We start from the raw sequence: 23,946 nt of genomic DNA, 5'->3' as shown, positions 1-23,946 counted from the left end.
GCATATTTGACTCTGGTTCTTTCTTTTGAGGTTGGTCATCCTTCTTCTTTTGATCCGCCGCCTTCTATTTGTAGTTGCGTGCAATTTGTCCAGACTTATCAGAGAAGAAGCATTCATTTTTTTGCTTGCCTCCATCCTCTGAAGAGTTCCCTGCCTCCTCTGAGGATTTGCATCAGTCTGTTCCTGAAGCAAAAAAGGACTTGTCGTCGCCATTCTCACTTTATATCTTTTCATGGATGCTACAAGCTCTCCAAGACTCACTTGACTCCTTGGTGAGCAATTTTGAAACAATTCACAGCCAGATCTGATCCAATGAGCCCAGATTCCGCAGACTGAAAGACTGCTGCCAGCAGTCTATAGATGGCCGGTCAGCAGCCTTCTTACTGATCTGGAACAGGGGGCATTTATGCCCCTTCACTTTTACTTTTTCTGGGCCCTTGGCTGGGCTCCAATGTGTTCCAGCCTTGGCCCCTCCATTGCCACTGCTGCCGGCCTACATCCACAGTCCATAGGGGCTGATCTTCTCCATCAGATCCCTGTCTCTGTCTGCAGGTCTATCAGTCTTCCCTGTGGATCTTGTGCCCAGATTCCGCAGACTGAAAGACTGCTGCCAGCAGTCTATAGATGGCCGGTCAGCAGCCTTCTTACCGATCTGGAACAGGGGGCATTTATGCCCCTTCACTTTTACTTTTTCTGGGCCCTTGGCTGGGCTCCAATGTGTTCCATTGCATCAATCGCCACCTTGCTGCTACATCATACCCACATGCCTGCCCATGTGTCCGCCTACTTGCCATCCCACATGGTAGCCCTTGTGTGGGGCCAGATCCGTCCAGATTTTACCATGTGGCATGCATGCGTCATGGGCATATGGTTTGCTCTCTTACTTCCAATCATATTCATAGAAGAACTTGAAATGAAAGTATACACCTTCTACCCCAACGCTACCCTTGGATGGGGAAACACCTTGCCATGCCATCTACTACCTCAATACATAGCCAAAGTGTATATGAAGGAATATGGCATGGAGAAATGGAAGCCACTCGATAGAGATGGTACAAACTTCAAAGTCGGGCTGAATGTTTAGTTTATTTGGGGGTGGGGGTGCTTAGGTACCTCTAACCTCTTTTGATAGAAAATGGCTTTAATACATAAGCTATGGTGTTAGCCTAAAGATATAATGACATTTTAGACAGAGATGGACTGTATGCTCTATGGGAAAGATGATTGCTGTGGAAGGACATCTCTGTTCAAAAGGGTTAAATATGCACATATATGCAAGACGAGCACTAGCTCTCACAGCTTCACCCTATGCTGATCTATAAGAAACATGATTGCCCTGGAAGCCCCTTCTTTCTCAAAACTGACAAATATGCACATATATGCAAGACGAGACCTAGCTATAGTGACTTTGAATTGGCAGTAGAAGGATGGAGGGAAGTCCCAAGGGAAAAAGTGAACATGCAAAACATTCTAGACGTGATATAAAGAGGATTAGATCTTGCAAAATTTTGCAGCAGTTTGTAGCCTTTTGCTTGGAAGTGCAGGGGAACTAAACCTAAAGTCACACCTTCATATCAATATAATACTTGATTCACAAAATACTTGCGATAAACATGTAGGTCATCATTCCCCTAAAAATATTAAAAAGCAAATCAGAACATTAAGTTTAGATAATTTGTTAGTGCCTTGTATGATGTTTGGAAATGTTTCAAATTGGAAAAAACACCTTTTTTTCATTTTGGGGAGGGGGACGGGGGAAAAGAGGAAGGGGGGGGAGTAGCAAGCAATCTCGGGAACTCTGCAAAGTTCCTCTAAGCAGCCAGTGAAGAAAGTGGGATCATACATAATTGAGGTTATCGGAACTTATCAGCTGCCCCCTTGTAGACTGACTGCCCCTCTCCCTCTTTCCTACATTGCAGATTTTTTGCATTCATTTCTTCTTATATTCAAGCTGAACTTTAGTGGAACTTCATGTGCGTGCTTTTCAGATGTGCCCTTTTGTTAAGCACAGTGTCAAAATTGCATGACTAATGGCATGAAACAGATCTTAGAGGGCCTTTGCAGAAAATGACAGAGTCATGATAGGTGGTGTATAGAGTGCCAACGTCGACAGATAAAGAAGGCACGAAATATGCAAGTGTGATGTTTGGGCTGATTCAATGTCTCGACATGTGGACCAGGTCACGAAATAGGTGTAAGGTTGCAGCCAGGGTGTGTTTAGGAAACATGTCTGGAAGAAGCGTTCGAGACAGTTCACAAATCGGCCTTTTGTCCTGGACCCTGTGCAGGACAGTGATGATGAAGATCTGAGCTGCCCTTGAAGCTTCACACATCAGCATAGGACTTGCAGCTAGTTTAACAATTGGCCTGCTTAAACCTGTTTCCAGGTGTGTAAACTTGCACCTCATCCCATTAGGCCTGCAATGTACAGACCTCAAGGGATCATAAAGCTAGACAAACAGTACTCTACATACATGGCTAGTACAGAATCCAGGTAGGGAGTTACCTTCTGACGTAACCTGCAGGAGCTGCAGCCTATAACACACAAACAATCAAGGGCAGGGAAACCAAGAAGGAAATCTGGCCAGATGGTGTGTCAGGAAAAAAGCAGACAATTATCTGCTAGTTGGTGCTTTGGGCGAAAGGGGTTTTCTTTTCTTATTTCTGCAGTCATGGAATGGCTTGCAACAACATAGTAGGAGATGGTATGAACAGCCTCAAAGAAAAAGGTGGTCAGGGATGCAATCAACACCTGTGATTTCAAGAATTTTAACAAGGATAGAATTTAAGAAGCAGCCCAAGATACTTCCATACCTGCTCAATGGAAATGGGAAGGAGTGAAATGGAATGGGAAAATGAAGCAGTTGCCGAAAAGTATCAAATTTTGACAGAGCTAATGGCTTCCAAGCTAAAGTAAAAATAGCTCAGCACTTTAAAATAGGATTAGTGGGTCGAAGATGGATGTACAGGGGTGATACACATGAACATGAGAAAGGAGAAGGGTGTATGAGATAGCACCACATGGACATGAGAAAGGAGAGAGGAAAAGAACTAGGATGTGTGTGCAGAGGTGGGACATTTTTTGAAGAGTACAATGTCCTGTTGTGAGGGTGATTGCTCCCAAGGAAACTGTTTTATCATAGAGGGACAGAGTCATTGATTTATTTAGAGCATAATGAATGCTAGTGTGAGTGATAATAACTCATGCATATTCTGATTCTTACAAAAGCATGTTAAAGAACAGCATCAAGGAAAGGATCCACATGTGGTTGAAAAAGATCTCTTCGCCCCTCCAAAACATTTAAAGGAAAAGAAACAACAGAATGCTTCTATGGGAATGTAGAATATCTCTTTGCACTAAACTAATGTCTGTAATGTAGATGTCTGCTTAGAACCATTACTGGCATTCCATGGAATTTTTCTAATGTCCTTAAGAAACAGGGGTTGATTTTAAAGCATGTTTTGTCGTGCAGATCAAAGAGAAGGGCGTCGCTTTGTCTTTCAAGGGCAGCCCGTATTGGATGGCTCCAGAGGTACATCGCAGATCCTGTGCATCTTTGCCATGCTGTTACCCATCAAGCTAACCACATTGGCGATAGAATTGTCAACTTCCAAAAGTGTATTGCTTGAAAACAATACTTGATTTTTGGATGTTTGAAATTGAGATGTTGCTGTACATAATAAGATTGGACTAGCTGTAGTTGTAAACATCTTCACAGAATTGTTGAGAGCATGATTCCTTTGCTAAACTTGTAGGTCATTATGCAAAGGTACACTGGCTACGAGTGTGCAGTGGACATTTGGAGTCTTGGATGCACTGTCATAGAGATGGTTACTGGAAAACCCCCATGGAGTGAGTATGAAGGGGTAAGTGTGATATCTTCACCTCATGTCTAGGTTAAGGGTTGCCAAGTGAATCTGAACCTGGATTTGAGTTTCTGCCCAGATGAGCTGTGTGCATCTATCTTCCCGTTGGGATTGAATCGAGATCCTTGTGTTAATAACACTCTTCCTATACCTGTCTGCTAACTTGGCTAGAGCCTAGAGGAACTAGATTTTTCTGTTTGCTGCATGTTAACCATAACAAGTTAGTCCCTGCTAGTCATTCCAATTCCAGTGCACACAACAATCAAAGTGAGAAATAGTCGTTCAAACTCTTTTAAAATAGCACATGATCATCCATGTTATGTGTAAGAAAGAGTTGCTCAGGCCAGCTATTAGATGGCAGTACCTTGACCAAAAATTTTGCTGTAAGATCAAATTGAGCAGCTATGAGCCATGTGTTGTCCAAAGATTTGGAACAAAAAGCCATGGCTACTTCCACAGTGAAGGCATAGGTAATTGAAAGAAAGTGCTTTGTGCTAGAGTGTTCCACAGAACGCTGGGAGAACAGGAGCACTTGCTGAACAGAAGACAGTTCCGACTTACTCAACAGAACAGGTGCACTTGCTGAACAAAAGACAGTTTCGACTTATACAACACAAAGTCAAGAAGGTAACAATGGGTGATGAAAGAGAAGAAATAGGATGGGGCATAGCACATGAGTGTAGGATCGATTGAAAAAGAGAGTGCAGATTGCAAAGGAGTCGATGATAATCAGCCGTCACGTCAACTAGGATAATGAAAAAAAAAAGGAGTACAAGGTACAAGTACCTAGACCTAGGACTAAGTGTCCTATGTGGCCTAAAAGGCACTAACACTACAAGTGCCTATATTTATGCCTACAAGGCACATACCATGGCCTATAGGGCATCTCTAGAACCACCAGGAGATGGCCTACAAACCCCCCTCCATGGGATGGGCTGAAGTACTCTGGAAACGTCTCAGAACACCTGGTTTTTTCTGGTCATGGTGGCACATGTTCATCCAAAAGGATATAGCCGCCTATGAATGTACAAGGGATGTCAGATCATGTAACAAAGGGAACCAAGTGTAAAGTCTGTCGGAAGACTTCGAACTTGGGACGAGGAAGTGCCTTTGTAAACATATCTGCTATGTTGTCCTCTGTGGGAAGATAGGACAACTCTATGTCTCCTGTTGACAACCGCTCCCGAACAAAATGATAGTGAACTTCAATATGCTTGGTACGCGCATGAAACACTAGGTTACGCACAATGGCCAAAGCACTCTGGTTGTCAGTGTAGACAATAGTGGAGGATGTCTGGCGAATACCAAGATCTGTAAGTAACTGTCGAAGCCAAACACACTCTACTGTAGCGGTGAAAGCTGCCCTGTACTCAGCCTCACATCTAGATGTGGCAACTCAGAACTGTTGGTTGCTTCTTGCTGAGCCAAGAGATACATGAATTGCCAAGCAAAAAACAATTGCCAGTATGTGACACTCTGGTGTCGGAACATCCTGCCTAGTCACTATCCGTGTAAGCATGCATGGTAAGTGAACCCTGATCACCATAGAAGAGGGCTAAATCCTGAGTGCCTTTGAGATATCTGAAGACTCTCTTCACTGCTTGCCAATGCTGTGAATTGGGCATGTGCATGAATTTGCTGAGCTGAGATACTGCATATTGTAAGTCAGGTCTGGTGTGACATAAATAAATAAGGCATCCAACGGCTTGTTGATAAAGAATGATATCACATGGTGGGCTCCCATCATGAGCTGAGAATTTGAAGCCAGGGTCCATTGGAGTAGAGATTGGCTTGCAATCCTCAAACTGAAAACGACCAAGGAGCTGTCCAATATACTTGGACTGAGACATCATGATACCCCCCTCGACATGAGCAAACTGAATGCCCAAATAATAGTGGAGCTGTCCCATGTCTGACATTTCAAAAACCTACTGCAAATCAGCCTTGAAAGCTGCAATTTGCTGAGTAATTGGGCCTGTGATGATCATATCATCCACATATAAAATCAGCACTAAAAAATCAGATCCACTCCCGCGGACATAAAGAGTGGGTTCTGTGGGGCTATTCTGAAAACCAAGGGATAGTAAGTGTGCATGAATTTTGGCATACCATGCCCTGGGTGCCTACTTCAAACCATAAAGGGCTTTTCTAAGCCAGCATACCTTATTTTCAGAATTAACAACCTCAAAGCCAGGAGGTTGTGTGACATATACTTCTTCTTGCAGATCCCCATGAAGAAAAGCAGCCTTGATGTCAAGTTGGTGCACTTGCCAATGATGATGGGCTGCAATGGCAATGTCACATCTAATGGTAGTAATCCTGGATGTGGGAGCAAATGTCTCCTCAAAGTCAATGCCTTGTTGTTGGGCATACCCTTTTGCAACAAGACGGGCTTTGTATCGATCTATGCTGCCATCAGATTTCCTTCTTAATTTGTATACCCACCGGGTTCCAATGGCATGCTTGCCGAGAGGGAGATCTACTAATTCCCATGTGTCATTTTTAGCAATGAAATGTAACTCAGCCCTCACTGCATCCATCCACTCTTTGCTGTCAAAAGCATCTTTATGGCACAGAGGCTCTTCATTGCAAGCTGTAGCAAGGAGTGCAAACTCAAGAAAGTGACCATGCTGTCTATTCCCTGATCTTGTCCAGGCAGCAAAAGGCTGATCTTGTTTGCTGTCCCTCAATGTATCAAGAAGCCATCTGGGAACTTGCCTTTGCTGTCTAGCGACAGCTCTTTCTTCAATGACTGCATCATGAATAGTGGGATCATTCTTGGTTTGTGCCAAAACACAATCAAAGAGGATGGGATAGTAGGCTCTGGAGTGGAGTAAGAAATAGGCACGTGGAAGGTGAGATGAACAGTGGGATGATAACTAGAAGTGAAGGGAGGACGCTCCCTTGATACTGCCTCGACACTTGTGGAGCAGAGTCCCATCCTTCTCCGTCCCTTTCCTGCCTCCTTCCCCGCCTTCTCCCTTCTTCTTACAGCCTGCCCTCTTCCGCTCCCCCTCCTCGCCTCTTCTCCGGCTCCTCCTCTAACATCTCTCCGCCTCACCCTGCCTTTTATCTTTTTCCTCTCTGCAGCGGGAGCGTTTGTGCTTGTTCAGAGAAAGAAAATCTTGGTGGTGACCCTTGGTCTGGCTAGAGGGGCTCTATGGCAGCACCCTTAAATCCCACAACCGTTAAGGTCCTTCTTTCCGAAGTCGACATGCAATAGGTATAACAAGCAGTTCAGTCCCTCCAGGACAAGGCGATCGTGGGCAGAATTGTGGGCCTCACACCCACAAGGAGACAGATGCGAGAGTGGATCCAAGCGAGCTTGGCACCAGAGGGTGACCACATTTAGGTTGTCAACATCTATGGAAGATCACCATCTATGTAAGAGGCGTCTTCCTCATCCAGTTGAGCTTCCTCAATACTGCCTCCACACTTGTGGAGCAGAGCCCCATCCGTCTTGGCTTGCATTTGGTGTACCTCTTCCCTTGGTACCATGGCTTTACAGTGGAGGACATGGACACGACACACCACGTTTTCCGTTTTTCGATTACGCTCCGCTTCCTGAGGCTCCCAAAGGAATATAGAACCATCCTCACCTCCATTGGTCGAGCATTTGGCACTGTATTGGAGTCTCCGTCAGATTTGGCGGCATTAGGGATAGGAGATGACTGGGTCCCCATGATTAGACTAGTGGTTGGGAATCCAGAGTCCCTCCTAGAGACCCTTGAAGGGGGTACACTTCGCCAACGAGTGGAGATTTTTGGGTTACCAAGCCAGTGTCTTCATTGCAGACAGATGCGTCACCTAGCTAGAGATTGCCCCCGTGGCCAAGGCCGAGCCCCCCCTCCCCCCCAACCCCCATAGAGCAGGCAGAGTTAGCAGGCCAGAGCCTAGCACCCCCCTTGATAGGAGCAACAAGAGTCTCAGATCCCTTGGGTGATCCCTTCAGAAGGGGACTGGACCGAGGTTAAAAAGGAAAAGAAACCAAGCAATCAGGCTCGAAAGCGCTGCAGGTAGAGGGCTAGACGCACAGAGAGAGAGAGAGAGAGAGAGAGAGAGAGAGAGAGAGAGAGAGAGAGAGAGAGTATTTTGAGAGGCACCTGAGGAGGAGTAGCAGAGCAGGAGGCCACATGTGGAGACTCATCCCCCTTAGCGGCAAGGGCCACCGCTCAGCCAGGTGATCCTTGCGGGATGGAGGTCCAACGTTCGCATTCACCCTTGTATCATCCTGATGCTGCGATGGCGGGAGCTGTGGATGTTGGCCCGGCAGCGGTTGAGGAGGAGCGGATTTAGAGCCCCAGTAGAGGGGCCTATGGTCACCCCTACTCCCCCTCCCTCCTCTCCCTCTCCCTCTCCCTCTCCCCCCCCCCTTCCCTCTTCTCTTGGGTTCCCCTCACCCCTCGTACTATGTCATCCTCAGCACCTGTCCTCCTCCTTCCCCCTCCCTCCGTCTCCCTTCTCCCTCCTTAGCAAGTTTTTCAGCCTCCCTTGCCTCAACTCCCGTGCAAGTGGGCAAGGGTAAGACATCGCTCCCTTCCGCTTCCTCATCGCAGCATCCCATCCCCTCTCTCCATTTGGGAGGGGGGGCCAAAGGAAAGGGGCTCGTCCTCTCGCTTAGCAGCTCCCAAATTTCAGCTTGGGCATTCCTTACCGCGGGACTTCTGGAGATTGGGCCTCTGAAATCATCTCGAGATTCCATACTCTTACCCTCTTGGAGGTAACGCTTGTGATCTTGCAGCCCCGGAAAGAGGGTTTGATCAGCGTAGTGGGCTCCCAGACACACTTAGTTTGGAGATTCCAGTTCGCCTCCACAGGGTTGGAGAAGTGGTTCTCAATGGTGTTCGATGCTCTATGTTGGGAGATCAGATTTCACGCATGATGGATGAGTGGATGGGCCCATAGGGATTGGACCTTTGGCACGCCCATGGTCCTACGGTGAATTTTCAGTTGTTCTTCACGCGGGAGAAGCCGATGTGTGGTTTGGCGGTAGGAGTTATCAAATTGCCACTTGAGGCAAAGGTTGATCAGGCATACTACTAGCCACTCTAGAAGTGTGCGGAGTTGTTTGGGATGGAATTCTCCTTAATGATGAAGTGACACGGAAGATTGGCATTGAGTTGGTGTCCACCCTAGTACGCCGATGTACAGACACAGACTACTCGCTCTCCAAACCCCCGGCAAAGTCACATAAGGCAGTCTTTTTGGAAGAGGCAGGAGGCTTTTTTTCTGCATCCCCTTTCTCATGAGCTGGACCATAGTGAGTTGGAACGTGCACGGGCTCTATGATCGTGCTCATAGTCAACCGCAGTAGCTGATCCTTCGGCAAGAGCTGCAGAGGGCAGTGGTAGAGCGGGCAGTGGACTTCCTTTTGATTTAGGAGCACATGTTCTTAGCATCGGTCATTAGACGACGACACCACCTCCTTCCGAGGAGAGGCTCGGAGGTGTGGTCCCCTATAGTAGGATAGAGGGGAGGGGTCTGCATCTCAGTCTCAGAGATAGTGGCTCTAGAGGTTTATGATCAAGGCGAGCTTATCCCAAGATGGGTAGTTTGGATGGGAGTTAGGATGGTAGAGTCTAGGATTGGGATCTTGAATGTATATGCCTTAGCATGCAGACAACATCGTTCGGCCTTTTGGAGGAGGCTGACAGAGTGTCTTTCGGTTGTAGACTCCTGGATTGTTGGAGGAGACTTCAACAACCTGAAGTTTGGGGAGGACAAGCAGGGCGGTGCCTCTTTCTTTGAGATGCCAGCAATAGAGCAGAGCACCTTGGAGCAGCTCAGCTTCATGATCAGTTGTAGAGACCCGTGGCGAGAGCCGGAGTTCAATAGGATACCTGGTAGCCTCCTCTTCTCTTTCGAAGAGAGGAGACATGATGTACAGCTTGAGAGGCTAGACCGCTTCTACGTTGGGGGTTGGACACTGTACAGAGGCGGCTCTACGAGAAATTCTGGCAGGCACCACGATGTTAGACCACTCTCTCGTAGTACTCCACTTAGAGCAGCCCCACCGAGGTTTGCTCAAGAAGAGGGTCCGCATTCCAGAGGACCTCCTGTAGGATGGGGAGATTCAGCAGGTCATGGTAGAGATTTGGCAACAATCATAGACGGCACCTTGCGAGGATTGGGCTGCATGGTTGGCTGATGCGATCTAGAGGAGCAGTGAGGAGTTGCAAGCTCATGCCCTTAGACGGAGGAGGGCTCTTCAGGGGCGCAATTGAGCACTGCGGAGAGACCTCACCTCCATAGAGAGGCTCAGGGAGCAAGACCTAGGATCCCAAAGAGGTTTGAGAGCGCACACCTTGAGCTTCAGGACATGAAGATTGGGCGGGCTGAGTTCTCCTATCACTCCTCTCGGACCAGGTGGGTACAGCAGGGGGACAAGATGACGAAGCAGTCCTTGATCATTGGGCCACGATCGGTTGGCATGTAGTTGCAGCGTCTACGGGATCTGCAGTGCATCATGCACATTGATCCAGATGAGATTGTAGACTTGATTACATGATTTTACAACCAGCTCTTTCAGACGAAGAGGATGACTTCAGCTTGTCTTGTGGGCCCGTGAGTTAGTTTGGGACCACGTTCCGACGGTAGTCTCGCATGATTTATGCAAGAGCCTTTCACGCATGAGGAGCTTTGGGAAGCCCTTAAGGCTCTCTCGACCTAGGAGTATCCTGGCGAGGACGGCTTGACTCTGGCCTTCTTTCAAAACTTCTGGGAGATGATCTCCACCCGTTTTCACCTAGCCTGCTAGGAGATATTCAACACGGGCTCCCTTCCTCAGTCCTTGAGCAAGGGGGGGATTTGTTTTAGCCCGAAACGTGGAGATAGGTCAGACATTTGGCAGTGGAGATCGATCACCTTGATATTGCATACAAGATCCTCGCTAAGTTGCGATTACGGTCCCATCTTATTGACGTCATCCACGACACTCTGATCGGGTTCAAGGGCTCAGCATCCTTGACAACATCTTCACGTTCTAAGAGGTAGTGGATTGGTCCAGGGAGAAGTCACAGACTTTGGCTGTCCTTCTCTTGGAGTTTGAGAAGGCTTATGATAGGGTGGAGTTGTCTTTCGTGGAGGGTATCATGTGGAGATTGGGTTTCTCAGATAGATGGATTAGAGGAGTTTTTGCGCTTTATCGTGGAGCATCTTGTCAGATGCTTATCAGTGGACACATGGGAGAGGCCTTTCCTCTCTCTCTCTCGCTCGGTCCGCCAAGTCTGTCCCCTCGCTCCCTTACTCTTCTTATTTGTGGTGGAGGCTCTGGGCTACTACTTGAGATCGATGGTGGCGGGCCTCACAGGGTTGAGGCTCCCAATTAGACAAGAGGAGGAGCTGCTAGACTTTGTGTTTGCGGATGACACGGCCTTGTACGTAGAGGGCACCACTGCGAGTTTGGAGAGAGTCAGGGGAGCCTTGGCTATCTACTATGAGGCCTTGGGTGCCTGCGGCTTGATCACCATCTGCCAAGCAACCCGGGCTCTAGTATTGCTCGTGCCGTCCGATCTTGCCCAAAGGAAGTTTCGAACCATCCGTCGGAGCTGCCCAATGCACCCTGTGTGAAAACACTAGCAAGAGGTGATATACCAGGCCGTGACAAGAAGGACTTGGTTTGCCACTGAGGCACGACCCGCTAGGGAGAGTTTGGCCGAGCTCTAACTAGAGAAGCTTGCGCCGAACACTCTTGAGGACCAGGCGATTTGCTGCTCTGCTGTAATATTAGTACCCACCTGGCATCCAATGTATCTCGCTATTTGGCCCCGCGATATCTAGCGGAAGCCGAAGTCGCTCCCCCACTATCGAATCTCTTGTGTCTCCCCAGAGCCTGTGAGACTGAGGGAGGATACTCGTTCTAGAGTGAGGAGGTCTCTCCAGCTTACCGGATACAGGGTGAGAGCATTCAAAGGATAGAGCCCCATGAGGCGGCCCTCTTGATAGCCTCGCTCCTCATTCTCCTCGGGAGGACAACGTATGGGAGGTAGTAGCCAGTATCATGGCGTGGAACATTTGGGTTGCTCGATGCAGTCTGGTGATGGTGAGCATATGGTTCCACCCTCGACTATCTTGGTCGCCATCTGGCAGGACATCATCCACACCCTCCGCTCCACCTGGGAGCGTGGGACCCGAAGCTCTAGTGCGACTATCGTGAGGCACGCTCGCTTCTGCAAGGCTTGGTCTGCAAGAGTTTTTTACATATTCACTCCGCGAGGGATTCGTTGGTTGTATAGTCCCCTCACTTGGCTGTTAGCCCCAATACCAGAGATCCCCTAGGCGGTGAGCTGGGTTTCTCTGGAACAGGCCGATTTTCTTCTTTCCGCCTTTTCCAGTTTTTTCCCTACTCAGCACATTTGGGGCTGCTGTTTTGTATGAAGTCTTTCAAGCATTAATAGAAGGTTCCTTTCTTTGCAAAGAAAGTAGTAGGAAAGCTAAGAAAGCAGTCAAAAGCTAAAAACAATTTTTTGATTTGATTAATGTATGTAGCGGAAAAAAGTAAAGAACTATCCCAACATAAATAGTTTAAAGAAATAGAATTAATAGGACTTAAATAGCTTTAAATAAAACATTTGGTTTTGGAGATTACGTCCCACCTTACAGCAAGGGGGTAATCATCTGCGATGTCGAGGTAGTTCCACAGTCTGAGACTCCATGGAAGGGACCGCCTTGGACATGGTCTCAAACACAGAAGTTGTGAAAAGGGGCCATTTGCCTTAGGCTGTTGTGGAGGAGCAGTGTCCTACGTTGAAAGAGGGCCGGGCTGGAATGTAGAGGACCGAGTCATGAGACGGTGAGGGAGAGGTCCCAGCCTTGCCCTTGCTCAAGAGCTTGGGCACTGGAGGAGGGTGGGACTGCGCAAGGGGGGGGAGGGATTTGGAAATGGAAGGGCTCCTGCAGTGGTGGGGAGGAGGGGGGGGGGGTGAGAGTAACTGCAGTAGTAGATCGGAAACATATAAGGTCTCCTCTCCATCTCCGAGCACTCAATGATCACCTAGAGTCGAGGGACCCCTGTTGGGGTAAAGGCACATTGCCACCCTTTAAAATGTTACGACCGCTATGACTGTCTTAAGACAGTCATAGGGTGAATACCTAATCCTAATAAAACCTTTGAGTTTGTGGTGTGGCTCAACACATTCTTACACACCCACACTCCCTAGTGTCGACTGTCTCCTACCGTTCCACCCCCCTCTTTCCCTCACAAGTGGTATGAGAGCCTACCTCCTCCCTCTCTCACTCCGGTCTACCCCTCCCTCTCCCCTCGGGCCTCGTGCCCTCTGTCAGCAGGCAGCACGCGGTTCTTCAAGGGCAGCAGCGAGCTCTTCAGCTCGCCTATCGCCAGCTCCAAGGCGGGCGCAGCCAGCGCGCGCAGCGCGCAGCATCGGCCGCGCGCAGCCAGGCTGCACAGGCAGCTGGTCGCGACCGCGACCAGCTGCGACAGGCAGCCGGCCGTGCAGCTGTTAGCTGCCGGGTCGTGTGACCAGCAGCAGCCGGCTGCACACAGGCAGCCGACCTCCATCAGCGGGCTGTGAACAGCCGTGCACAAACCGGCCACGCACAGATCTCCTGTTCAGCAGCGTCCTCGGGACGCATGCACGTACAGGTACAGCCGTACCGGCTGTACCCTCAGCCAAGGTTCGAGTGCAAATTTTTTTTTGAGAATTTCGACATTTTTTTTGGGGATCCGTGCCCTCGCAGGTACAGAAGGTACAGCTGCACAGGCACAAACAGACTTTGTTTGGGGAAGAAGGAAAAAGTGAGAGCACTCTGCTCTTTTGCGTGGTACTTGCAAGTACACGTAGGTACAGAAGTACAACGAGTTTTTTTTCCTTGATGTATTCTCGGAATTTTTTCAGTTTTAAAACTGTGTGTTTGAGGTACAGCAAGTACACTCGTGTCCCTCGTGCTTGAGGTGACTAGTGCCACAGTGTGTGGTGGTTGCACAGTTATTTTTCGGGAAGGTCAGATGCCTTGATTTGCAGAGGGCTTTTATGCTTACACTGAGTGCAAATCTCAGTTTTCGGGTGACTATTACAAAGGGCTTTTGCCTGGAAGTGTATGCAGTGACATTTCTTTGCAGGTCACATTTTGTGTACGGCACTTAGAAAATCTCAGTTGAGCCACGCTTGGCCAGGGCGCATCGAGTTTACTCGGTCCCTAACTGTCCATCGTTGACAGTGCTCAAAAGATTTTCTTTTCGGTGTTTGTACGTTGGGATCTGTGTTGTTACTGTGCACACAGGCAGTTTATGCATTACATTGTCAGGTAAAAGTGCCAGGAGAGCGCTGAATTTTGTATGCTACCTCATTGTTGAGGGTGTTTTTCACTTGGTACAGGTGTCAAATCAAGGGGCTTTTGCCCAGATTTTGCTTGTGAGCACTTGAGTTATTGTTTGAGAACTTCAGATGCCTTTTATCCCCTTGGCAGAAGGGTGATTGGTTGGGATTTGTCCCATGCTTTGTTGCAGGTTTGTGACAAGCTGAGGTGTTTGGAGCTTTTTTTAGTGGACAAAACAGTGTATGCCGAGTGGTTTATGCATATAAAACCAGTGCAATACCTCATCTGAGGTGGGAGAAGTGTCCAGGACAGCAGTGTTTTGTGCTTCGTCAGATGATGATGCACTGATAAAACACTTGTGGAACAGCTGCAGCATTCTGTAGTTACTGTTTTATGCCTATTTGAGCACGGTACAGTGTGTCAGAAGGTACAGTGACTGGAGGGAAAATTTTCTGTTTTGCTGCAGGTTTTTGACAGTAAAAAACAGCACTATTGTGAGTGCTCCTGGCTCTTGATAGAGCAGGTTTTCTGAGAAATCAGAATTTTATTTAGTCATTTTTTGACTTACAGGGAGTCAGGCACTTTCCTTGTCTAATATGGCATCAGGGGGAAGTGAATCCTCAATGCTGAACATAAAGAAATTGGAAGGAGGAGCAATCGTGTACAACGGCCTCCTGACAGGTTTGTTCCAGGAGCCAATAATGTGGCTGATTTTATCATGGTGACAGATTGTGGTGAGCCTTCCAGCTTCAGGGAAGCTATGCGAAGAACAGAGAAAAGGAAGTGGGAGAAAGCCATGCAGTCAGAAATGGACTCCTTACTTCATAATGATACATGGGATTTGGTGCAGCTACCTGCAGGCAGAAAGGTTTTGCCATGCAAGTGGGTTTACAAAGTCAAAGTGGATTCAAACGCTTTACCGAGGTATAAGGCCAGATTGGTTGCCAAGGGATTTAAGCAGGAGAAGGTTATTGACTTTGATGAGATCTTTTCCCCTGTAGTCAAGATGACTACTTTGAGAGCCATGTTAGCTCTTGTTGCTCATGAGGACATGGATTTATGTCAGATGGATGTGAAGACTGCTTTTCTTCACGGAGATCTCCATGATGAGATCTACATGAGTCAGCCAGAGGGATATGCTGTTAAAGGGAAAGAGCAGCTTGTGTGTAAGCTCAAGAGGAGCTTGTATGGACTCAAGCAGGCGTCAAGAGAATGGTACAAGAAGTTTGATGCCTTCATGCAGTCCCAAGGGTATCATAGGTGTGAGACCGATCACTGCTTGTACACCAAACGGGAAAAGGATGGCAGTTTGATGCTACTCATTCTATATGTGCATGACATGCTGATTGCCAGCAAATCTCAGCAGGAGATTATTGCTTTGAAGAAGCAACTACATAAGTCTTTTGACATGAAAGACTTGGGTGATGCAAATCACATACTAGGTATGCGGATTACTCGTGATAGGTCTAAGGGACTTTTGTTTCTTTCACAGGAAGAGTACATTGGCAAGGTACTGCAGAGGTTTAAAATGGAGGGGGGGAAGTCTATTAGTACCCCGTTGCCTCCTCATTTAAAACTCAGCAGTAAGGACAGCCCCAGATCAGATGATGATAAGGCTGAGATGGCCAAGGTTCCGTATGCATCTGCAGTTGGTTCTTTGATGTATGCCATGGTTGCCACTCGTTCGGATAGTGCTTTTGCGGTGGGAGTCATCAGCAGGTATATGGTAAATCCAGGCAAGCGGCACTGGGAAGCAGTGAAAGGCGTCTTGAGGTATCTCAAGGGTACCAAAGACTTGTGCATATGCTATGGTAGGCAGGATGCATTGGTGCATGGTTTTACAGATTCAGACTATGCAGGGAATGCAGATAACCGGAAGTCTACTACCGGTTATATTTTCACATTTGCAGGAGGTCCTATTCATGGGTGTCTCGGTTGCAGAAATGCATTGCACTGTCAACCACTGAAGCTGAATATATTGCAGCCACTGAGGCTTGCAAGGAAGCAATATGGCTTACTCGGCTGGTGGGAGATTTGGGCATTACAAGAGATATGCCAGTTTTGCATTGTGATAGTCAGAGTGCTATCATGTTGGCAAAGAATCCGGTCTTTCATCAGAAGACCAAGCACATAGATGTGAAATACCATTTCATTAGGGAGGTACTGGAAGACAAGCGGCTTGAGCTTGTGAAGGTGCATACTAATGATAATCCTGCAGATTTGCTCACTAAGAGCTTGCCTACAGAGCGGTTTGCACATTGTCGCCGCATCATGGGATTAGGTTGAGACCATTCTTATTTTATGGTCTTGTATTTAGTGACTGTATATTGTTGTAATTTTTATTCTTTTCTCCCCTTTAGGCACATTGGCCTTTAGGTGGGAGGTTGTTGGGGTAAAGGCACATTGCCACCCTTTAAAATGTTACGACCGCTATGACTGTCTTAAGACAGTCATAGGGTGAATACCTAATCCTAATAAAACCTTTGAGTTTGTGGTGTGGCTCAACACATTCTTACACACCCACACTCCCTAGTGTCGACTGTCTCCTACCGTTCCACCCCCCTTTTTCCCTCACAACCCCATCATTTGCTACAACTAAGGTTGCTGAAGGTGGAGGGGACTCGAGCATCGTGCTAAAACATTCCCCAATGGAGGGGAGAATGGGTTGATACGCCTCTGGGAGCACCAAGAAGCAGACCATCAACAGAAAGCGAGGCACATGATGTGTCGAGTCCATATCATCAACTGTAAATCAATGGTACCAAGGGATGAAATAAACCAAGTGTGGCCCATGGTGGTACACTACTCTACCAAAGCTTGGGAAGTGTGGGGGAGCTCAGCTGAAGAAGAACTCTTCTCCCATAGATTGTGACCTCTTGAATGTGGTCATGCTCCTGGACTAAGCTCACCTGAATTCAATCATGCACCTGACTTCTTGTGGCCATAAGGCCAACAATGCATCCCACCACGGCCCTATCATGCTGTTTTCAACTGCTGTTTGTCTTTTGGGGCGAGCGGAAGTGAGAGTAGAGGGAGCTGCTACGAGACGCCCTCTGGACAAACCAAAGAGCGGTCACCACCTAGAAAGCGCACCCCCAAAAGGACAAACCAAAGCACTGCTTCTGCTAACTGAGGAGAGAAAGTTCAAAGGGTGGAAGGGGAGGAAAAGGGGGAAAGAAAAAGCTAAAGGCAGCTGAGAAGTGCTGCCAAGAAAGAGCACGAAAAAGGAAGGCTATGACTGCAGTCTCCCTCAAACCACCTCAAGGAGGGAAGGCAAAAAGGCCACTCAGCCCTGCACTTTAGAAAAGACCAGTGCATAAGGCAGCTCCGAGTTCAGAACATTGAAGGTGCCTCCAAGAAACTGCAACAAAAGACCCCTGCACAGTTGAATGTGCAAGGAGCTCAACACAAACCCTCGGTCCAAACCATGGGATATGTCCAGGGCAGGAGCAGCCTGGCAGGAGGCTTCAAGCCGGCCAGCAAGAAGCTCGTTTGAGCCACTCAAAAGTTGGGAGGATCTCCAAGACAGGCGGGTGATTAAAGAGTAGTACGAATGCTGCCTCCAGGCCGCTGGAACACACCGACTGCAGCTCAGAAGAGCTTGAACTACTGACGAAGGCCCTGTGGAAATCGTGAACTGGGGGGGCCACAAGAAGCAGCAGAAAATCCGCCTGCAAACGGGTTTAGGGAAAATATTGCATTGCAGTAACAATATTGACAGAGGTAAAGACAAATTACTTAATTGGGAAGAAAGCATTTTATTCCCGAGCTCTAACTGACAAAATCTTTCATGTCTATGCTTGGAGCCACGTACTTTCCTGTGATGTGTTTCAAAAAATGCTTTCATTTTGATCTACAAAGATTTCTTTAGGGCAACATTGCCTCTTCAAAGCCAGAATGTGGGAAGTTGTGAGAATGCAGCAGAAACTGAACAAAAAGGAAAGAGCACACACACTGGAACCAAACTGCAACACTGGAGAGAGAGAGAGAGAGAGAGAGAGAGAGAGAGAAGGGATCGGCGGGTGGCGTGGGGGGGGGGGGGGGCTATATATTGCCTCACCACCTTCAGTCGGCCTGCTCTTGTGGGCCGACCAGCCTTCCCCAAGGAGGACGACCATGCTACCAAAGGTGGCCTACCAGTAGAGTTGGTCCACCCTGCCTCTGCCCTTGGTTTTGAGCTCTGGAAACCTGGCTAATCAGGTCGGGTCTGGTGTCCAGGGGGTAGTCACACAGCCCCCCCATACTGGGTCATACAATGAACAGCAAAAGGGCTGCTATAACGGCAGCAAGCAGGCCCATACGAGCCCTGAACAGCCCGGATCCGACCCATACCCCTCCTGGAAACACCTGCAGCTAGTGCAACTCCAAGGTGGCCTGCTAACATGCCCACAGGGCCTCGAGCCATTGTCTCAACTGTGCCGTACTGGTCCGCACAGATCTGCTCCCTTCCAGACAGCCAGATCTGCCCCAGAGGTGGCTGGCTCCAGCACAAGACCCTGGCAGGCAACATGCCCAGGTATGCATCCAACCCTCCCCTACACTATCCTCACAAGGGGCAGGCACACCCACAACACAGGCCCTTATCCCACTGTACACATGATACATCAGGAGATGCTGAACTCCAACTCCAGATGGCATCTTATGCTTGGGTACTGATGAGGAACATAGGAGTAGCTTTGCTTTTGAAGTTTTTCTTTTCAATTTTAAAATTCTCATTAACTCATAATTTTGTTTAAAGTTGCTTACAAACTCTCTTCTTTCCTTTGTTCTCCCGCTTGTTATATACAAAAATTAATTTGTATGATTGGATATATGCCAGTCTTATGAAGGTCTATATAGAAGTTCCAAAAGCATGAGTTAGGCTCTTTTTGGAATAGTTCAGCATACAGACACACCTGGCTTCATTAGTCTGTACCTCCTACTTTGTGGTGTCTTCCTGCCTATTTAAATCTATGATGACCAAACACCTTCCCCCACGGGTCCTCCCCCTTTCCAAAAAAACGTGTTCATGTTCTAAATCATGTTAATATCGTTTATGCATGCAGCTTGTCTCGTCCATTACCAGAAAATGAGATTTGTTTGTTATCCAGAATGTCATCTTCAAGTATCTGTATATCTTTTAACTGCGTTCAGATGCTTCTGGCTGTATTTGCTTCATATTAGTGTAGCAGGCGTGGGATGTAGGTTTTTGCTATAGCCTGGATTTTGAACTAGTTTGAATTCGAGAGCGTAATAACAATACCTCTCAAATTCCTTACAATTACTGCATCACATGCATCACAAACATGACATCAGGGGTAATTTTGTGGCTTAACATTTGTGTCATGTATTATTCAGGTAGCAGCGATGTTTAAAGTTACCAGAGCAGAAGTTCCTCCAATCCCAGAAACTCTGTCCTCTGATGGACGAGCATTTGTCAGGCTTTGTCTGCAAAGAAATCCAGCTGATCGTCCTTCTGCAGCATTTCTCCTGGAACATCCATTTGTGCAGATTCCAACTGATTGTCCTGATCCCATGGTGCACCTCCACTTTCTGGATGCCTTGGTAAGTGTTTCAGTTCTTTGTACAGGTCCAGTGGCCAGGATTCTGTGTTCTCCACTGGTCTACTACTCTGACAAGTGCTGTACTTCTAGCTCTAAAAAATTCTGTGTCGATGGGAAGTTTCACAAACAAACACACTTATAACGATTTGAAAAATCTAGCACTAGAATGAAATTTGTTTGTGCTGTTTTGAGAAATTCTTTCACTGACTCACTCGATTGGTCTCAGGATATTGGAGAAAGGAGCATGCGTCAAGATAATGAGGGCAGAGTATCCCATAGAAGAACTGCACCACAGACATCAAATATTAGGTGAGGATCAGTAAGCTGCCAGTTGTTTGTTGGCTTGTAGGATCGGTAAGCTACTAGTCCATGGGCTATTGAGTGCCAAGTACTTACAGTTGACTGCTAGACTCAACCCTTGGCAAGCCACCCAGGTTTAATCCATGGCTTTAAATTGCTACTAGTCCAGAGTGCATGCAGCAGTGTGACTTATCATGGTTGCTCTAGTGTAATTCACTGCATTTATGGGAATACTCTGGATATTCAATTTACATTGGTATCTGTGCAGTGAATCCTTCCATGTTCCAGCTCGACCTGGAATATATCCATCCCTAAGTGCGCCTGTCTCACCACGCTCATCACATCAAGCACTCAGCGGGTTGTCTCCTACACGATCAGCAGGTCTGCTACCTGGATTCTCCACACCACCAACAGGAGGTCCTGGAGGCTTGCCTGCCACAGGACTGGACTTGTATAGAACTTATGGGAGTCAGCCAAATGGGCCCCCCAAAAGGTCAGGACGGTCATCAAACGTGAGACATGCACTCCCAACTTCTCTGCATGTCATGGTTAATGGAAATCTGGGGAATGATTCTCAATGGGGTATGGTTTCTGAGAAGAGGCAAATGCCACAGAACTACGCACACAAAAACAACGGTTTTGCTAATTCTGGATATGGCAGACGACCCAGAGAGGTGGAACTGGACTATTCAAGGCAACAAAATGGGCCTTCACGGAAACTGGATGAGCAAGTGACTCAGCAGCTTCTAAAAAGACCACCTCAGAGCCCAAAATATGGGCGTGGGTCACCAAGTGGATCGACAATAATTAGTCGTTCTGGCAGCCATGAATTGAACTTATGAAGTGGCTTGACGTCAATTTCTGAGGTCGTGAATATCTCCACCAGAGCAACACTGCAGTGAGGCAAACTGATGCGGTTGGCATTACATACATAGAACGGTGGTTGATAGGAATGGCTTGCAGAAGGAAGCATGCCATTGTTGATGAAGCATATTTTGGCAAGTGATTGAAGTTGCCTCTATAGAGCTTGCTGGATGAAAACTGCAAAATGCTTTTTAGTATGCCATATCTCTTTCTGATAGAGATTGATTGGGAGCATCAGATTTAAACCCTGGCTCAATCCATTGAAGGAATGGTGAAAGGTGACATACCTACTTACTTGAAGTTTTGGGTTGAATGATTCTGCGGTACAAGGACAGCTTTTGGTACCATCTGTCTCATCTGTATTTTAGTTGCTCTTGCAGTTCCAATCTAACATTTCGGTTAACTTTTTCCCCATATATTGCCTATCCTGGCGTTGGCATGGCTAATGGGCATGTTTTTGAGGGTTAACTAGGGAAAACTCCTCATGCAAGGTTTATCTTTGTAAATGGTGAATCTGACAGGTGTTGGCTTTATGAACCTTTCCAATGGTGGCCAACTATATTGTATGACATGCCCACAGACTGCATGTACCTTGGACACAATACAAAGTCACATCACTGACAACCAATCCCAATAGTAGGACATTTATGGGACATGGAGAAAGTTTGTATTGCCTTCAAGTCTAATATACCTTGGGATCCAATGCCTATGTACATTTTGATGGTACCTTTTGAGAAATAACTGTACTCTTTATTGACTTCACATTGTGCCATATTTGATGGCACACAGATTTCCTTGAGATGCAAGTCCATGTTGCAGCTAGCTGGCATATCGTACGTTTTCTGAAGTCTTATAGGTAGAGTTGTTGAACTCGTCATTCCTTCCTGATTTCTCTCATCTTGCGTCATTTTTGAACCATCTTGAAGAGAAGGGATGATACCATTGTATCCTAATGCAGCTGAATGATGGCTTGTATTGCATTGAAGCACTCAAAGTAGTTGCCATGTTATTTACATTCTAGTAAGGTACTTCCTGCGGCAAGAGTCTAGCCATCGGTACAGATAGTAGATGTAGAATGTCTCCTTTTGGGAAAGCTCGGGTGAAAAGAGATACTGTGTGCCCAGGCCGAGCATGTGTGGGGGGATGGATGTCTTGCACATACATGGATGCATGTACATCCATGTATTTGAGAGAGAGAGAGAGAGAGATGTTGCTCCAGAGGATCAACAAAAGTATCCTAAGTAGTGATTCTTTCAATGCTCATGCTCTGCTTTTAAAAAACTTGCTCATGCACTGCGGAGAGGCATGAAGATTGCTTTATAAAGGACAATTATTCAGCGAGAACAACCATTTTGATTAGTTCAGCTTTTATTTGTGGACTTCTTATTGATGAGAGCAGTCTCAGTTATGCAACAACTTAGTGAAATTTGTGTTGAGGATAAAGGAGAAATAGATGGCTTGTTCTTGCAAGGGAATTATATTAGTGTAGATTTTAATGCATATTTCTTTTGTTTTCATACGCTTTTAAATTCATTGTTGAGTTAAGGGGCAAGTGGAAATTCAAATATGGTTGGGTTCTATTGATTGAACCCACACGATTGAAGAGGGACGACATATGCATGTTAGAATTGCTCACAAGAACAAGACACAAATACTTTATCTGGTTATGTTTTTAGGTTTCCCCCCTGCTAAAATGAGCATTAGCCTCAAACTCTTTGTTCTTGTTTAAATTGATATCTTGGATCCCAAGCATGTCTTTGCATCATTGAAATGTCATGCCACCCAATGGCTTTGTAAAAATGTCAGTATCTTGTTGATTTGTCGTGTCAAAGATAAGATCATGCAAGTTTTTCCTTTATGAAGTGAAACTTCGACCTCTTTTGAAGATTTGTACATTCCACCAAAGTTAGACGTGAGAATTTTCATATTTCTTCTAGTTCGATTTCCCACTAGAATATTGAACATTTGAGAGAGATACAAAGCATCTCACTTTGTTCCATCTTGTATACCCAAGTTCGTCCTCGAACATTTGAAAGAAATACAAAGCATCTCACTTTGTTCCATCTTGTATACCCAAGTTGGCCTAGGGAAATCATCTGTGAAAGTGATGAAGTAATGTGTGTCGCCCAAAGACTTGACGTCCAAAGGTCCCATAATTTAGGTATGCACTCTCTCTCTCTCTCTCTCTCTTTCTCTCTCTCTCTCTCTCTCTCTCTCTCTTTCGAGAGATGTTCAGATAGAGCGGGAAGGAGGAGATGAAGGAATACAAATGATTTGGAATATGGGATGCAATTACTTGTTGCATAGAGTTTAACTTAGAGATGTTATAATCATACTGAACGCTCTTTTAAAATAAAAATTCTTTTCTAGTCTTGGCTCTTAGTTGGTGGAATCAAGAGCCTCATGCAATGTGTCACCCAGAAAGGATTGGTTCACATATTTGAATACAAATCTCCATATGGATATTCATACAAATGTTCATATTGACGATCGAAAACTGACATGGGAACGATCAAAAGGTAATTAAAGGAATTGGTGAAATTCCCATTAGTTTGCCTAATGGCAACCCTTGATATATACATAATGTGAATTATGTTAAAAGGTTCATGCGCATATTTGTTGTTTGTTACCCAGATTTCAGAACAACAAATTAAGGTGGATTTTGGTAGTGATGAATGTGTAATCTTGAACGAGCTATAGAATATGAAGGTAAGTGCAAAAGATGTGAGACAAGGCTACTTGTGCAGATTGTACACTTGCATTATGACAACAAGTGCAAGTGACTTTGAGAATGACGAAAAGATTTGGCTATGTCATAAGAGATTTAGGCATATAGACTTGGAGAGTTTAGCCAAGTTACACAAGGAACTCATGGTGTAGGGACTTGCCTCATGTGATTGAGAAAGTAAAAAAAGTATGCCAACCATGTTGTTATGGAAAGCACATTTTTTAAAGGTCAAGTACATAGAGCAAAAGATGTGCTATGAGTGTGGTTGCGTTTCTTCATTTGCATAACGTTTGGCTTAAAACTATTCTACCAGTAGGTGCATTTCTTTCTCTTCCTCTGCCTCTACCTTTGCCTCAGCCTTTGGTTGCA

General features: G+C 46.5%; 1 protein-coding gene across 1 annotated transcript in view; it reads left to right on the top strand.

Moving 5' to 3' along the window:
- LOC147893658 (mitogen-activated protein kinase kinase kinase YODA-like) overlaps positions 1-22,144 on the top strand; it is a 44,700-nt gene extending 22,556 nt beyond the window's left edge. The window contains exons 8-12 of the mRNA XM_087385536.1: positions 3,474-3,533; positions 3,757-3,867; positions 19,480-19,686; positions 19,912-19,994; positions 20,254-22,144. Coding sequence (XP_087241662.1) covers positions 3,474-3,533; positions 3,757-3,867; positions 19,480-19,686; positions 19,912-19,994; positions 20,254-20,827 — 1,035 coding nt within the window. The 3' untranslated portion in view covers positions 20,828-22,144. The remainder of the gene's footprint in view (positions 1-3,473; positions 3,534-3,756; positions 3,868-19,479; positions 19,687-19,911; positions 19,995-20,253) is intronic.
- The last annotated feature ends 1,802 nt before the right edge of the window (positions 22,145-23,946 follow it).

Source organism: Dipteris shenzhenensis, chromosome 15, assembly GCF_047967505.1.
Source record: "Dipteris shenzhenensis isolate YYH24624 ecotype China chromosome 15, Dip_SZ_1.0, whole genome shotgun sequence".
Taxonomy (NCBI): Eukaryota; Viridiplantae; Streptophyta; class Polypodiopsida; order Gleicheniales; family Dipteridaceae; genus Dipteris; species Dipteris shenzhenensis.
The sequence above is the reverse complement of the archived record's forward strand: the minus strand, read 5'-3'. Positions and strand labels throughout refer to the sequence as shown.